Genomic DNA, 16,331 nt, shown 5'->3' with positions numbered 1-16,331 from the left:
CAAATGAGTCCATGTATGTTAAATCAAAAAGCAAACTAGTCATTTTGTTAAAAATTACATTTATTTCTACTGTTAAAAATTGGCCCTTATAATCTGACTCCTAATATAATAGCCTTCATAATATTTTATTGATGTAATCCCTTAAGGTTTTTATTTTATTTAATGTGAGGATGGTTTGTAGCTATATTACGCAAAAGTCACGCGTTGTTGTAAGGATGGTTTGTAGCTTTATCTTTGCAAAAGTTATGAGTTAAATGATATGATATTTTATTCTTTTGGGATGGGGATGTGAGCTTAAAGACTATAATCACATTAAATATTATTTCCTATGAAAACTCTTAATTTTTTTTATATCTCGTTAATTATATTTTTGCTCCCAAATTTTTAATAAATAGCGTAGAGACCCAAATTTGCTCAGGCCCAATAAAACAAAACCAAACCAATAATATTTAAACAACCCAATACCTAAGCCCAAAATTAAACCCTAAGCCAAAAAAATAACAAAACCCAGATGGCCCAAAACTTTAAACATTTTCAGAAAATCAAACCCTAGCCCCTAACCCTTGCGCTGCACCTCCCATATGCCTCCCATGTCAGCCTCCATGTGCGCCCTCAGCGTGCACTCCGCTCAGAGGTCGACTCCCCTAGCACGCTAGCATCAAAACGGAAAAACCCCGCCCCGTTGACTTTCAAAACCTACAAAAGAAGGCACAAAAAAGGAACAAATGCAGAAATAGCAGCAGACGACACAGAGCAGTAGGAAGAAACTTAAAAATATTGTATTGAAATGGCTATAAGAGCCAGATCTGAATGTAATATTGAAGGAGGGGGATTTTTAACGATTCAAAAAAAATTAATCAGTGAAAGATCGAGAGTTTCAAAAGGTGTTGTTTTTATCCTTTTTATTTTTATTTTCAATAAAAGAAAAATAAATAAATAAATATACATGTCATTTTGTTTTCTCGCCACCTTCGGCGTTTAAACACATCAAACCCGTTGGGTTTCCAACGAGGGTCTAAAAGAGGGAAAATAGAATCTAAAATAACCCTTTTTTCTTCCCTTTTTATTCTGATTTTTGGTTTTTAAAAAAAATCAAATCTTTTTTTTTAAAAAAGAAAACCTTTTCCTTTGAAAGAAAAAGTGAGATTCAAATAAAAAAACTTTTATCTCCGGCGCGGTGGAGCTACGGCGGAGAAGAAAAGAAGCAGAGGATGGAAAGGGGGTTTTGAAATTTATTTTAAAAAATGGTGAAGAGTGATGATTTAAAAAAAAATTTAGGCTTTTATACACAGTCAAAACGGTGTCGTTTTGCACCCAACATCACAGCGCCAAAACGGCGTCATATAGGCCATACCCGCGCGCGACCCGACCAGCTCCAGGGGGGATTCGCGCGTTTTGCCTTTTGGGGATATTTGTCCCTTTGGTCCCTCTAGTTTCTAGTACGCTTCAATTTAGTCCTTTAGTTACCTTCTGTTATTTTTTAATTTTGGCCACTTATTTCTCATGCGATTCAATTTAATCCCGAGCATGCTGAGCTCTTGGAAACAGGACACGTGTCTGAAAATGGGACTATTTTCCCATTTGGTCCTTGTTTGTTTCAGCACGTCTCATTTCGATCCTCATTATTTTTTTTATTTTTTATAATTTGCACCCTAAATTTTGAATTTGATTCCAGTCTAGTCCTAGATAGAGCTGATCATGGGCTGGGTGGCCCGGCCCGAAGGCCCGCCCGAAAAATGGGAGGGTTTGGGTAAAAATATAGGCCCGAAAAATGGGCTTGAGAAAAAAAACGAGGCCCATTTAGAAAACGAGCCAGGCCTTGGGTAAGAGTTTTTTGGCCCCGGCCCGGCCCGGCCCGAATTATATATTAATATATTTTTATTTTATTTTTAATTATTTTAAATTTTTAATATAACCATTTTTTATTATATTATTAATTTGTGTATTGTTTTAAGAATTGTTTTAGTATTATTTTTATTTGTTTTAATATTTATTTTTATGTTTTTAAATATATTTGATTTATTATATTTTAAATTTTTTTTATTTAATGAAATAAAAAAATTAATATGGGCCGGGCCGGGCCGGGCTTGGGCTTAGTAATTTTATTTCGGGCTGGGCTTGGGCAAAATTTTAGGCCCATATTTCGGACCGGGCCGGGCCCGAGCCTAGTAGACGGGCCTAAAAATTTGTATGGGCCCGACCCGACCCGGCCCATGATCACCTCTAGTCCTAGACTGTTTAATTTATTTATTTATTCAGTTTTTTTAAAAATTGTTTTATTTATTTTAAGTTTGTTCTCATATATATTTTTGTAAAAACATCTTATTATTATGCATTTTAAGTTTATTATACACATTTTAAACTATTATTCTTTTTATATGTATTATTTATTTTAGACTATCATACATATTATTATTTTGGAATCTTTATATACACCTTTTTATTTTACACCATTTTTTATATACTATTTATTTTGAATTTCTTTTTACGCATTATTTATTTTAAGCTTATTATATATTATCTTAAGTTATTTTATATATTATCTATTTTAAATTATATATATTATTTAGTCTAAACTGTTTTATTTGCTATTCTAAAGTTTGTTAAACTATTTTCTTTTTTTTTAAAAAAAAAACCTTTTTCACATATTATTTATTAATTTTTTTATATATATTATTTATTGTAAACTTTTGTACATATATTATCTATTTTAAATCTATATATGTTACTTAGTAAACTGCTTTATATGTTATTTATTTTAAAATTTTCATGTGGTTCATTTTAAACTGTTTTTTACTATTTTATTTTTGAATTGTTTTTTTGTATATATTACTTATTTTAAATTATATTATTTATTTTAAATTTTTTTATATGACTTCTTTCTTTTTTTTTATTAATGCGAATATTGAAATGGTATATATATCACATGATTATTGCCACTACGTGTACCATAATTCGTTTTTTTGCATTGTCATACTATTGTCATTCATTTGTATAACATTTTATTTGTAAATTATTCTGCCATGTTCGATGCTATCACTCCATTTCGTTTCATTAAAATCACTTCAAAGTCATGTTTAAGTTTCTCATATCCAACATAGATTGTTTCATTTTATTCCAAACAAAATAAACTCACATTGTGGTGTCACACTCGTTATTTTTCAAAAAGAAAACCTTAAAAATAAGACAATATTTTGCGTTTCGGGAATTCAAGAAATAGTACCCTAACTTACGGGGTTTCGATTTTCTTGTTAAACCTAACTAGCTAAATATCCACTTAGATTTTAAAATATACAATGTTGCAATAAAGATTAAAGGCAAACTTATTCTCGAGGGTGCAAAGTGTCGTGTCCTAACTCACGGGATATGACGTTTTATTACTTCAAAATGAGAAAGTCTTCAATATTCTTTTCAGTCTAACTCAAGCGTTTTTAAAATCGACGTTAATAAAGAGGGATCGTGTTTTAAAATTTATTTTAAAATCTTTTCAACGTTCGACATTAAGACGTTAATTAATCAATTTGGTACCAACTTTGGGCGTTACAAGGGTGCTAATCCTTCCTCGTACATAACCGACTCCCGAACTCGTTTTCTGAATTTCGTAGACCAAACATTATCGTTTTAGTAAAACTAAAATTTTATTAAAATGATTAATTTGAGGTTGTAATACCCCTACCCGTATTCATTGCCGGAATAGGGTACGAAGTATTACCGGAGTTTACGAATTAAATTTTTTTAACTCAATATAACCCCTTTATAGATATCTAACCTTCCCTGAAATTTTAAACCAAAAACAATCCACATCGACCAATCCAATTCAACATATTTTCAAGATAAATTCATACATATTTATAAAATAACGTCATCACATACCCAAAACCAGGTTTGTTAACTATACTAATGGCTAACTTTACATTCATTTCACGTTAACATTTACTTTATTAGCTTATACATGCCATTGATTTCCAAAATACCGAAATCCTGAGATTGATAGTGTGATATGTCTCCGACCAAATCCGACCTCCGAGCTCTTAACACTACAAAATAGGAGAAAATGAAACAGAGTAAGCACTTTGTGCTTAGTAAGCTCATGTAACAAGAATTATACTTACCTAATATTTTCAATACAATACAATAAACATTCCTATATCCATTCAATGCATTATTACCCTAACATGCACAAACTTAACATTCAAGTTAGTACAATGATTTCCATGTACCAATAATATATACTATGATTGATGAGCTCATCAATATCATAATTTCCATTTCCTTGTTATTTTTCTATATTTATCCCGTTGAATTTATCAGAATTTCGATGGATTTTTCAGAGATACACTTTTAGTGTACAATTCCGGGTCCGTCAAATCATATTCATGTGCGCACATTTCCATTTCAGAGAGCACACTCCCACGAACCTCAACCTTGCAGCGGGATTACCAGTCCAGGCTAAATCCCCTACAATATAAACTCATAGAGTATTGTCGGGATTACCAGTCCAGGCTAAATCCCCTACAACGACAATTACTCTAATGAGCTTGGATCTGAATTACCAGTCCAGGCTAAATTCAGACCCTAATTTGGATTACCCGTCCGGGCTAAATCCATTTTACACATATTCTTCGGGAGGGCTATATCAGGATAAGATCACCCGTCCGGGCTTGATCCTTTTTACCGTCAATTCCTTTTCAGAGATCCATCGAATTTTCCTTTCATTCAACCGGGATTTCTTCCCATTTTATCAAATATATCAATGTTTCATTAATTTAAGAATATAATTTAAGTTACACGAACTTACCTTGATACTTATTTGTAAACAAAAAAAATCTACTAATCCCGAACTTTTTCCTTTTCTCGATCTAGCTTCGTATTTGAATCTTCTGGATCTAAATAAATAAATTTAATTATCAATTTAATACATTTCATGTTCATATGCAACATTCTCTATAATTCAACTATTATTGTTTATAGTTTGTTCAAAGCTGTCTATTTGAGTCATAGTCACTAAATTATTTATAACTCGAGCTACGGAACTCCAAATTAAGATCAGTTAATTTTTCCTACAACTAGACTCATATATCTTCTTACCATAAAATTTTCAAAATTTTTGGTTTATCCAATAAGTACAGTTTATTCTTTAAAGTCACCCCTGTTCTGTTGTCTGACAGTTCTGACCCTTCTTCACTAAAAATTAATTATCTCTGCATACAGGATTCAAATGATGTTCTTGTTTGTTTCTCTTAAAAATAGACTCATTCAGGATTCTATACATATAAATTTAAGCCTATAATTATTGTTATTCAATTTTTTATGATTTTTAAAATTCAGAACAGGGGAATCCGAATTCATTTTGACCATGTCTCACAAAATTTACAAATCCATTGCTTACACTATTTCTTCTATGAGAAACTAGACTCAATAAGCTTTAATTCCATATTTTGTTCATCTTCTAATTTGATTTCTGCAATTTCTGGTGATTTTTCAAAGTTAGTCTACTGCTGCTGTTCAAACTGTTTTTGTGCAAGCTGTTTATTACCATTTTCCCCTTAAGCTTTTAATAAATGATAATTTCGTCCCTACTCAATTAGCCTCTCAATTGAGCTGATTTTTCTCAATTAACATTTTATTCTATCACCTTAAACTAGTTTACAACCTTTAGGAATCAGAATTTCAGCAATAGACTTTAATTCCAAGCATTTTCACAGTTAGGTCCTAAAAATCAATTTCTATTGAAATTACCTAATAAAATCATCTCATAAACAAATTAAAGCTTTAATTTCTTCTATTTCATCATAAAATTACAGCACTCAACCATGGTGACTTTCAATTTCATCCATGAAATCAAAAACTAATGAATTTAATAGTAGGATCTAGTTGTAAAAGTCTTAGAAACACAAAAATTACAGGAAAAAGGCAAGGATTAACTCACTTGGTGCAAAAATTATGGAATACCAGCTTAGAGAACCCTCCTCTGGCGTTTTTAGCTGCTGGAATTGAAGAGAAATGAAGAGAAATCTAGATATTTACTATTTAGTCCTAGTTTTATTTAGTTAATTTTGTAATATTCCAATTTTGCCCTTAATTTATCAATTTTCCTGCTGATTTCATGCCTTTGCCGTCCAGCCAAATAAATTTTGGGTCTAATTACCTTTTAAATCCTTTCTCATTAGACTCTTAAGCTATTTAATCATTCTAGCAACTTTTACACCTATTACAATTTAGTTCTTTTCATTTAATTGACTACCCAAACATTAAAATTTCCTAACAAAATTTTAATACCATATTACTAACATTTCATAAATATTTATAAAATTATTTTTGACTCAGTTTTACGAGATACAGGTCCCGATACCTTGTTTTTACCCAATTTCTTCAACAATTTCTTTTTCTAACTAACCACTAAATCGGTAAAATTTTTCTATCAATATTTTCATACGATTTTCCTATCATATCAATTTTCATGCAAAAATATTGAAATAAATTTCTCTTTAAATCGGATTTGTGGTTACGAAACCACTGTTCTGATAACTTTGAATTTAGGCCATTACAGAGGTGATCCGATCACACCTAATAAAAATGATTTGTGGCGACTCCATTTTCGTTTTCAAAACCAAAGTCGACCCCATTTTTCGCCAAAAAAAATGGTTTCGACAAATAGTATAAGAATTATGGTTTAATTTGATACTCATCATGAAACAATCACATGTCATTGTTTAGTTGAAAAGAAATTTGATACTCATCATGGTTTGTTACTGCACGAGAAAATATATTGCGACTAGTTGTCAGTTGCAAGTGAAGACCTTCGATTGAACTAGTGGTGTTTCAATGAATTTTAACTTAAATTAAAAAAGTCCCTATAAAAAATAAATTAAAATCGTGAAAAAAATTATACCCAATTGTAGACTTTAATTATAAAATTGTAATCAGTTGAATGTTCAAAGAGAAATGATAATTTTATTTGTCTACTTGAAAATTTTCAAAATTAAAAACCGCAAAAAGAGTTGTTGAGACAAATTTCCTTGCACATCTCAATTGAAGTGGACACTCTTCTAGTATTTCAAACGAATACTTGAAAATCTCCAAGATTCTAACAAAAATGGTCTAATTATTAAAGAAGACGACTGATCAATCTCATATTCAACATTAGCCACAAAAAAATATACCCAAATGATTGAACATTCCACTTTGTAGTCACAGCTTCTTTCCTATATATCTTTGTGAGGTGAAATCTGATCAGGTCACCATAGGAGTAATGTAGGTTAAGAATTTTAGATGCTGTGTCTCCCTCCATCGATCACTCACCTTTCTCAGTGTCATTGTACACTTCTCCATTATTTCACTCAAATCATGTTAAAAATAATCATATTTTGTTTGCATGATTTTTATTTAATGAAACATCATAGCTTGTGTCCTAAGAAAAACCATGATTACAAAGCTTTTAAATAATGTGGTATACCAAATGCTTGCAAATCACACATTCATGTATGTCGAAATTAAACATTATTTTAAGGGTTTCTTGAGGATTTAAATTATATAAGCATCAGCAAGAGACTGTGTGGTGTAAAGCAACTCATTATCAACCTTTTAGTCATGATAAATACTTGTTTGAATTTAAGGTCTAATCACAAGTCACAAATGAGTCAATTAACTTGTGGCTGAATTAAAAATCTTTAATATCAAGTCCATGATGACATAATTCAAGTATTTCCCATTGGTAAATAATTTTTTATTAATAATCTAATTTTCTTCAAAAGGTTATGGCATTCACTCACTATCGAGTATAAAAAAGAATGTTTATCTGTGATTTTGTCTGCACTCAGTACAATTGTTTTTTTTTTGTTTATAAATGTGACACAAGCTTGACCCTATGGACAAAAGAAATGTTAATTAATCCATAAAAGATAATGATAAAACTCTAAAAAATGATATCATCTCTGCTAGGGAGCTGCAAAGAGAAACAGCATGATCAACTTATTGCTTATTTAATTAGGAGTGGGATTGAACTAATTATAATAGTTTAGGGTGTAAAGTTGAAAACAATTAGTAATGGAGAGTGTGCTCCAACCGAATTATGGATCAAATGTTAAGAAGCCGATTTTAGATTTCGAATTTAGATTTTGCAGAATTAGTTTTTATTGACTTTGATAGAGTTTATTGTATGTCGCAAATTTTTGAGCTTAGAATGATTAATTTAGATTTTCATGACCGGAAAAAATAATATGTTATAGCAAGCGGATCAGTGTTCCTATTCCTATTGCATTTAAGTTGTTGACTGATCTTAGCACTCTGCACTTACCTAAATCAACTTAAAGAGTTAACTATTAAGAGGCAAATACTTCTTCTTGTATATGTACTAGAATTTATTCTTCTCTCTTTTTTTTTTTTGTCAAATTCTGAAGTTCATCTTTCTCCTTTAAGAAAATTAAAAAAATTAGTCCTTCTAATTTAATTTGTCTGAATTTGATTGTTGTACTATCAGAAAGTTGAGAAATTAATCCAGGTTTTTGTAAACGCGTAAACTTAAATGGTTAATTTAGACTAATTTATTATGAATTGATAAATTGTTGATTATCGAATTTTTAAACAAGAGACCGTCACTATCTGTAAAAGAAGCTTATTTAACAATTATGGGAGGGATATAATATTAAATTTGGCCACAAATCTTAATCAATCTTGAGAATATGATCATCCATTAATAAGCTATTTAAGAGAAAAGAAACTAATTTTGTAGTTCAATAACAAATATGTCTATTCTTTTATCAAAAACAATAAGATTTAAACCCCAAGTTCCTGTTTTAAAATCATAAAAGAAAAAAGGGAAAAAAAACTTAAATCACAACAAAGTAACTCTCCTTTTGCCATTATTCCATATATAAATGTCAAATATATATATACAGAAAAGGTATCACTACACAAAAGCCCACTAGCACTTTTGATCATGCCCACTGTGTCCCTAATCTTCTCTCTTTTTCCCTTTTTCTATTTTATATTTGGATGAATAATAATTGTCTTGAACAGAAGAAAAGATTACAATATTTGCAAGGCACCAACAAATATCACATCTTGAGGATATGGGGGTTGGTATCAGTTTTGAATTGGTAGGTAAGAAACCTCTGAAGAAGCGAGGACCCTCCCGCAATATTCTGAAATTAATAGATGGAAAAAAAAAACCGACCTAAAGATAATCAAACTACATACATAAAACTTTGGTAATTTTGATTAATTTTTACTCACAACTTCTTCCAACTATGGGCATGATCAGGCTACTGTTTTGTGTACGTGTTGGTCGTGTTTAATTCATTGTCGTTTAGGCAATCGAACCCAAAGTCATGGATCCCAAAATCCTGACAGTCCAGCAACCATGCGATGCTGTCTTCCCAAGATGGCAAGCTTGTCTGATCATTACAAGTTTCAGCTGCTGGTACGGTGCTGTTCCATGAATCATCAGCCAGGGGAGGTTCATCCAGCCATAAGCTTGTCAATAAAGATTCATCGTTGCAAATGCTGTCTAACAAAATGGAGTCATCGGTGGTGGAGCAATTCTCAGTTGGTGTAGTACTGGAATTATCCTCTGACGAGTTGGCGGCGGTGCCGTCGTTCTCTGTGATATGATTATCTGCAGAATTGTGACCATGGGAAGGACTTTGTTCGGTCTTAGATTGTTTGTTTAAAGGCTCGTGAGTAACAGGGTCGATTCCCATTTTAACAAGTTTTTTCTTGATGTGGGTGTTCCAGTGGTTCTTGATCTCATTATCGGTTCTGCCTGGCAACCTGGCTGCAATCTTTGACCACCTGATAAAACAAAACAACAATAACCAATGTCAATTAATTGCTTTAACTATAAGCTGTTCCAATCAAAGATATTAATCAAAACTGCTCCAAGCAATCACCTATTGCCAAGACGGGCATGAAGGTCAATAACCAACTGTTCTTCAGCCTCGGAAAGCAGGCCTCTCTTCAAGTCAGGCCGAAGATAATTAGTCCAGCGAAGGCGGCAGCTCTTGCCACAGCGGCGGAGGCCGGCGAGCTTAGGGAGAGCACGCCAGCAACACTGCCCATTGGTGAGAATAAAGTTGATGAGTTTCTGGTCTTCCTCAGCAGTCCAGGGCCCCTTTTTCACTCCCAGTTTGTCACAACAAGGCTGCCTACCCATAACTTGGTCGTACTAAGCACAAACTAAGTAGTATGAATAGCAAGACAAGTAATTAATCTCACCAACTCTATACCTGTAAGGACCCGAAAGCCCCACTTCCACCTTTATATAAAGTCCTCGAGCAGCTTTCAAAGGCCGATATATAAAAATAAATAAATAATATGGAGATTATGTAATTTAACCTAGTAAATATATATATATATATGGAGATCCCAGGCCGGGTCCACCGTTGGTTTAAGAAAGCGACGTTGGAACTAAAACGGGGTGTTCTGGTGTGAGTAGATACACAAAAGAGAGAGAGATGGGATGATGGATGACCCAATCAAAATTGCTATATCGAAGTATTCACCCAAAAATTTTTCATCCCATTTTCCTACAAAACCCCCCAGTCGCCTTCCCTCGTTTCAATCTTACTCCATCATTCCATCACCCATTTCGTCATCACTACGTTTACATGTGCCCCTTAATTTTAACCTTTTGATTTACTGACATTATTATATTTGGAAAATTTATGGATTTGTTTCATAATATTATTTGCCACGTAATCATATTTTTATATTATTTTTAATTGAAGGACCTAAATATTAAGGTTAAAATTTGTCATAAGTTTATGTATTTTTTAAAATTTTGGAATTTAATCCATATATTTTTATCTTAAAAAATTTAGTAATAAAAATTTAGATTCAATTGCTAATATTGTAAAGTTTTTTTGTCAAATTCAAGTTAATTACAATGTTATTTTTTAAATTACAAAGGCTATCAGGTGATTTTTTTTTAATTTTAAAATGTCACACCAACAAATTTAACAAAAAGAAAATTAATAATGTCAGCAGTTGGACCTAAATTATGAAAATTGAAAAGTACTGAAGCTAAATTCCCGAAAAAAGAAGTTCAAGATTGAATTCAAAATTTTTAAAAAATACAAAGACTTATGACATATTTTAACCAAATACTAAATACCCAAATTTAATATTATTATAAAGTTAAATTTAATTTTATCTATATCATACTTATAAAGGTTCTGATGAAGTCTTTAATAATTTAATTGTTAAAAGATTGAAAAAAAATCTAAAGTTTAAAAATAAAACATTTTATTGTAAAAATATTTATATCTTTTTGATAATTTTATAATTCATTTTAAGTTAAATAATTTAAATTATAAATTTTTTTCAAAAAAAAAATAGAAATGAAAGATTTGAAAAGCCCACAACATGGGTGTACCCAACTCAATTTGAGAAATTTGTAATTCTCGTAAAAATTCAAGGAGAATATAATATGCAAGAAGGTTCATTAATTTTCTCCTAAAAAAGAAAATGTTCATTATAGGACCACCATCTCCGTATTAATAGCACTAAATTGGTAATCTTGTTGTATTTTAAATCCAAAAAGGTTATATAAATGTGACATTATTCCCTTCTTCAAGAGTTCAAGAGAATTATAACCTTCTATGATTCAGTGTGTATATAAACTTTAATTTCCAGTAATTATACGTATAAAAATTTTATTTTATTTAATTATATGTATAAAACATTAATTTTAATTTAATTCTACATAATTAAAAAATAAAATATATTAATTTACTATTTTTATATGCAATATATGATAATAATATTAATAATTTATGAAAATTAAATCTAATTAAAATATTATATATGTAATTATTCAAAATTAAATTTCACATATTATATTATATAGTTTTAAGATTGATCTAAATCTCTAAAAAATGTTTTATTTTAAAATATTGAGTTTAGATTTAATAACGGATATAAAAAAGAGTCTTACTACTTATCAAGTTGTTGTAATTAAGCTACACCTAGATTCAGAGCTGAAGTTAGAGGGGCTGGTAGGGAGCTCGGCCCCTTTAAAATGAAAATTTATTATTTAGACCCTTTAAAAATTGTTAAAATTTTAAATTAGTAAAGGTAAAATTATACTTTATCCCCCTCTAAAATTATAAAAAATTGATTTAATGTTTTAAAAATTATAAAGATATAGACTATAAAAAATTAAAATTTCATTCGACCCCACCTACAAAATTGTTCTGGCTTAGACCCTGCATGGATTTTCACATTTTCCTTTACAAACACCCCTATCTTCAAATAAATAAATAAATGGGTTTATAATCACCATTTCGTAAATTCTTTATAGGGGTGTTTATAGAGGAAAATGTGAAAATCTAAGGGTAGCTTAATTACAATTTCTTAATCTCTCAATCTCATTTTTACTTTTTTTTTTCAATTATAATGGAATTCTAATTACATGATTGATGATTGTCGCAAGTTGTAATAATAAAATATTGTTTAGATCCATTACTTACATTAGTAACTAATGGTCTTCATATCAGTTTCAAAAACCTTAATTTCCACGACTCCTTGTATTCATATTGGATGGATTCTTTTACTTTACCATGCTCCCCTTTGTCTCAGATAAGTCTTTGAGAGCACAAGTATCTTTGACATGGAGGACGTATGAATATGATGATAACAAGTTAACGTACCATAGTGCCTTGAAAGACACGTGCATTCGATTGAAAACCTAGATTTGTAGCCGTTGATTTGTTGGTCAGTAATATGTTTTACAAAAAAGACCCAATGTAAACGTGTCCATCTCAGACCTCATTTCAACACCTTATGACGCATACACCATTTCTTGATAATGAGAAATTTTGAACATATATACTACATAATATAATAAGTAGAGTGGATTAAGGGTAAACGTTTGACTTGTATCTCTTGGCTTAGGTGGGTATAGTTCAAGGTGGACCCTTTTCCTCAACGTATAGCTTAACGCTGGACTTCATTACGTATCTAACCAAAAAACTCTACTTTCTAATCTCATATTCCTCCCTTAAACTTTTGCATATAAATTAATCATTAGCTCATGAGGTCAAATAACTCATACCAATTTGGTTCCCGGTGTTTTCCCTAATCTGGTTCAGTCTTGAATGACATGCATGCACAAACACAACACGTGCATGATTTTGGTGATCATGCGTTGAACAATAACTTGCAAGGCACTTTCAATGGATAAAACGTATTTTTTTTTTGTTTTCTTCTTTGTATTAAATTGTAATACATCATGTGTGCATGCACGCATTTGACACATACTTTCGCCAAAAAAGAAAATAAAAACAGGGTATGGAATTATCAAAATTTTGCTCTTTAACGTGCATGCGAAATATAGCATGCAAATGTAATGCAATTGTCGTCGTCACCACTGTTTCACCAGCAAATTTTGGACTTTGCTCGGTATCTCTTGACACCTCTTGATTAAATGAAGTTTTCTTAATTTATTCAATTAAGCCTTTTTAGGCCTTTGAATAATATTTTTTTTTTGTTTTTGACCCCTTTAAAAAATAATAATTCAATTTAATACCTAGCTTGGTCTTGCAATAACCAGATAAAGATTCACCAGTAACACCGGAAAAAACACCAGGATAGCATAACTTTCAGCATCAAAAGCTAGAGTCTGGAAATTATCACAATGACCACTAGGATTTGAATAAACACGATCTTTGAACTCTCCCTTTTGCAATATTTTGAAACTGAAATGAGCTTCTTTCCCAACAGTACTAGTAGTGTCAATCTTTACAAAGTAGTTCGCCAACGCCCATGGTTATCAATGCTATTATTAAAACACCACGGAAATCTGAACACTTGCAGACTTGTGAAACGGTGGGTGAAGTGACTGATGAATCATTAATTTTATTTTAAAATAATAAAAAAAAGGTGAAGATTCATATTCGGCTAGGTAAGGTAGCTATGATCATACTGGATATTGCTGTTAGAGTCGGGGCTGTCTAGTTTGAGCTTAGCAATTATGGTAGCAATGCATTGGTGAGTCCATATGATCATTTAAACAACCATATAATAAAATTTAGAATTTAATATTTTCATTTATTTTTAGTTAAATTTAACCTTCAATCTTTTAAAAAAATCGGATTTGATCATTAATTGTTAATTTTTAACGAAAATGATCAAAACATTAAAATTTTAAATATGACTATTCACATAGTAGTATGTTGTACTTCATGCTATTATTTTATTTTAATAATTTTTTTAAAATATTTTTATAAATTTTAAATTATTTATTTAAGTTGCATGTAAAATAAATAGTATTATCTATGTTAGTACATGAAATACATATAGATTATATATAAAACAATTATTTATTAACATGACATATAATTTTTAAAGATTAATAATTAAATTTAACTAATAATAATAAAGATAAAATTAACAAAAGATATAAATACTAAAATTAATTATACCTTTTATTTATTTATGGAGTTGGAAAATCTGTTATACAACTTTAAAAATAAAGAATATTTAAATCTAAATTTACCCAGATTACTAAAACTTAGTCCATAAATAGTGTAATTTATAAACATACTTAATTACACTAAATTCTTCCATTTTTTTAAATAAATTTTTTATTATCTAATACGTAGTGTTTTGTATAGTTCGATCTTAATAGAATTATTTCAATTAATCAAAAGTTAATTCAATGAGGAACCTATGAAGATATTTTTTAAATTTTGATTAATGAATACTTCGATTCTAAATTAGATAATTAACTAAAATTATTAATAACAAAATATTATAAGACGAATATATTAAATAGGTTTAATATATTATGTAACCCAAAATACAAAAATTAAAGAATCAACATATCATAATAGATTTATATATTTTTAAACTAACTAAATAAATAAAAAGTAAAAAAAACATAAAAGAAAGAAGCCTTAAGTTTTTTTTTCTTTCCATCATTAAACCCAAAAAGAAGCAAGTGGGCATCTCTTTGATGCCAAACCATCTTCTATTCTTTTTTATTTTTTCTAATTTTTCATCTTTTTTTTTTCATTTCATCACTCAAATCTTAATTTTTTTAATATAGTTTTTGTTATGATGATTTTAAATTAGTGTTGTTATCGTGTTATTTGTTTTTTTTTGTTCTTTTAATTAAAAGCAAAAAAAAAGACATTGCAATGGTATTTTTTTTTATCGTTTCAAACTTATTTGAAAAAAACAAAAGAAAAAAATGTAAAATTTTCAGTTAATTCGGTTAACCGCTCATATTAATTGAAATTATTTCGATCAATTAAAAGATTTTGAAAAAAAATTCGATTCAATTAACGGTTAAAGTTAAAACTTTTATAGTTTTAATTAATTCGGTTAATGCTAATTTAATTCAAGTATTAACTGAATCGACTATTTAAACACCCTTAAAAAAATTATGCTACAAACTACAACAAAAAGTAGAAAAGTATCTACTGCTTAAAGAATATTCCACTCTATACAAAGTTATAAATTGACATAATCCAACCTATTAATAATTCTCCTTAAAAATCCCATTTCTCTACTCTTTTATATTCTTCAAATTTTTTTTGGTAAATATGAAAAATTAGCCAAGGCTACACTAAACTTAATCTTCAGCAGGTAGAATTCTTGTCGAATCCATTTTTCAATAAAAATGAACGGGGATCGACTTTTTAAAACAAATTGTAGAGTCACCACAAATCCTTTTTGTTTAGGTGTGATTGGATCACCAAGAAGTTTGGTCATTTTAATAAAACATTTTGGTTTACTAAAACAACGATTTTGGTCTACGAAATTTGAGAGAACGGGTTCGGGAGTCAGTTACGTATGAGGAAGGATCAGCACCTTCACTACGCACAAAATTGGTACCAAATTGATTAAGTACTGTCCTCATGTCTAAGTTTTAAAGTTATTTTTGAAATATGGTTCCGTTTGAAGCATTTGTGTAACACCCCTTACCCGAGACTGTCTCCGGAATCGAGTACGAGATGTCATCCAATTTAACTTACCGATTCGGAGCATAAAAATTTGCTTTTAAAATTAAATTCACTGTTCATAACAACACTGTCCACCTGCGCAACTGTCACTAATTTAATTATAACTTGAGTTACGAAACTCAAAATTTAAATCCGTAAATTTTCCGTGAAACTAGACTCATATTCCTACTTACCATAAAATTTTCAGAATTTTTTACTTAGCACGTTAGTACAGTTTATTCATTAAAGTATCCCCTGTTTCACAGCTCGACAGATCTGACCTCTTGGCGCTAAAAATCAAATATCTAATTGTACAGAATTCATATAAGGTTACCATTAATTTATTTTGAAATAGACTCACTAAGGAATCTAAACTATAAATTA

General features: G+C 30.0%; 1 protein-coding gene across 1 annotated transcript; it reads right to left on the bottom strand.

Annotated features, from left to right (window-relative positions):
- Positions 1-8,833: 8,833 nt before the first annotated feature.
- On the bottom strand, positions 8,834-10,327 carry LOC107943446 (MYB-like transcription factor ODO1). The gene is made up of 2 exons (XM_016877204.2): positions 9,891-10,327; positions 8,834-9,792 (listed from the first exon to the last, which is right to left on the bottom strand). The coding sequence occupies exons 1-2, from the start codon at positions 10,151-10,153 to the stop codon at positions 9,264-9,266; spliced, it is 792 nt and encodes a 263-aa protein (XP_016732693.1). The 5' UTR covers positions 10,154-10,327; the 3' UTR covers positions 8,834-9,263.
- Positions 10,328-16,331: the final 6,004 nt, after the last annotated feature.

The sequence above is a fragment of the Gossypium hirsutum genome, chromosome A12 (assembly GCF_007990345.1).
Source record: "Gossypium hirsutum isolate 1008001.06 chromosome A12, Gossypium_hirsutum_v2.1, whole genome shotgun sequence".
Classification (NCBI taxonomy): Eukaryota; Viridiplantae; Streptophyta; class Magnoliopsida; order Malvales; family Malvaceae; genus Gossypium; species Gossypium hirsutum.
The sequence above is the reverse complement of the archived record's forward strand: the minus strand, read 5'-3'. Positions and strand labels throughout refer to the sequence as shown.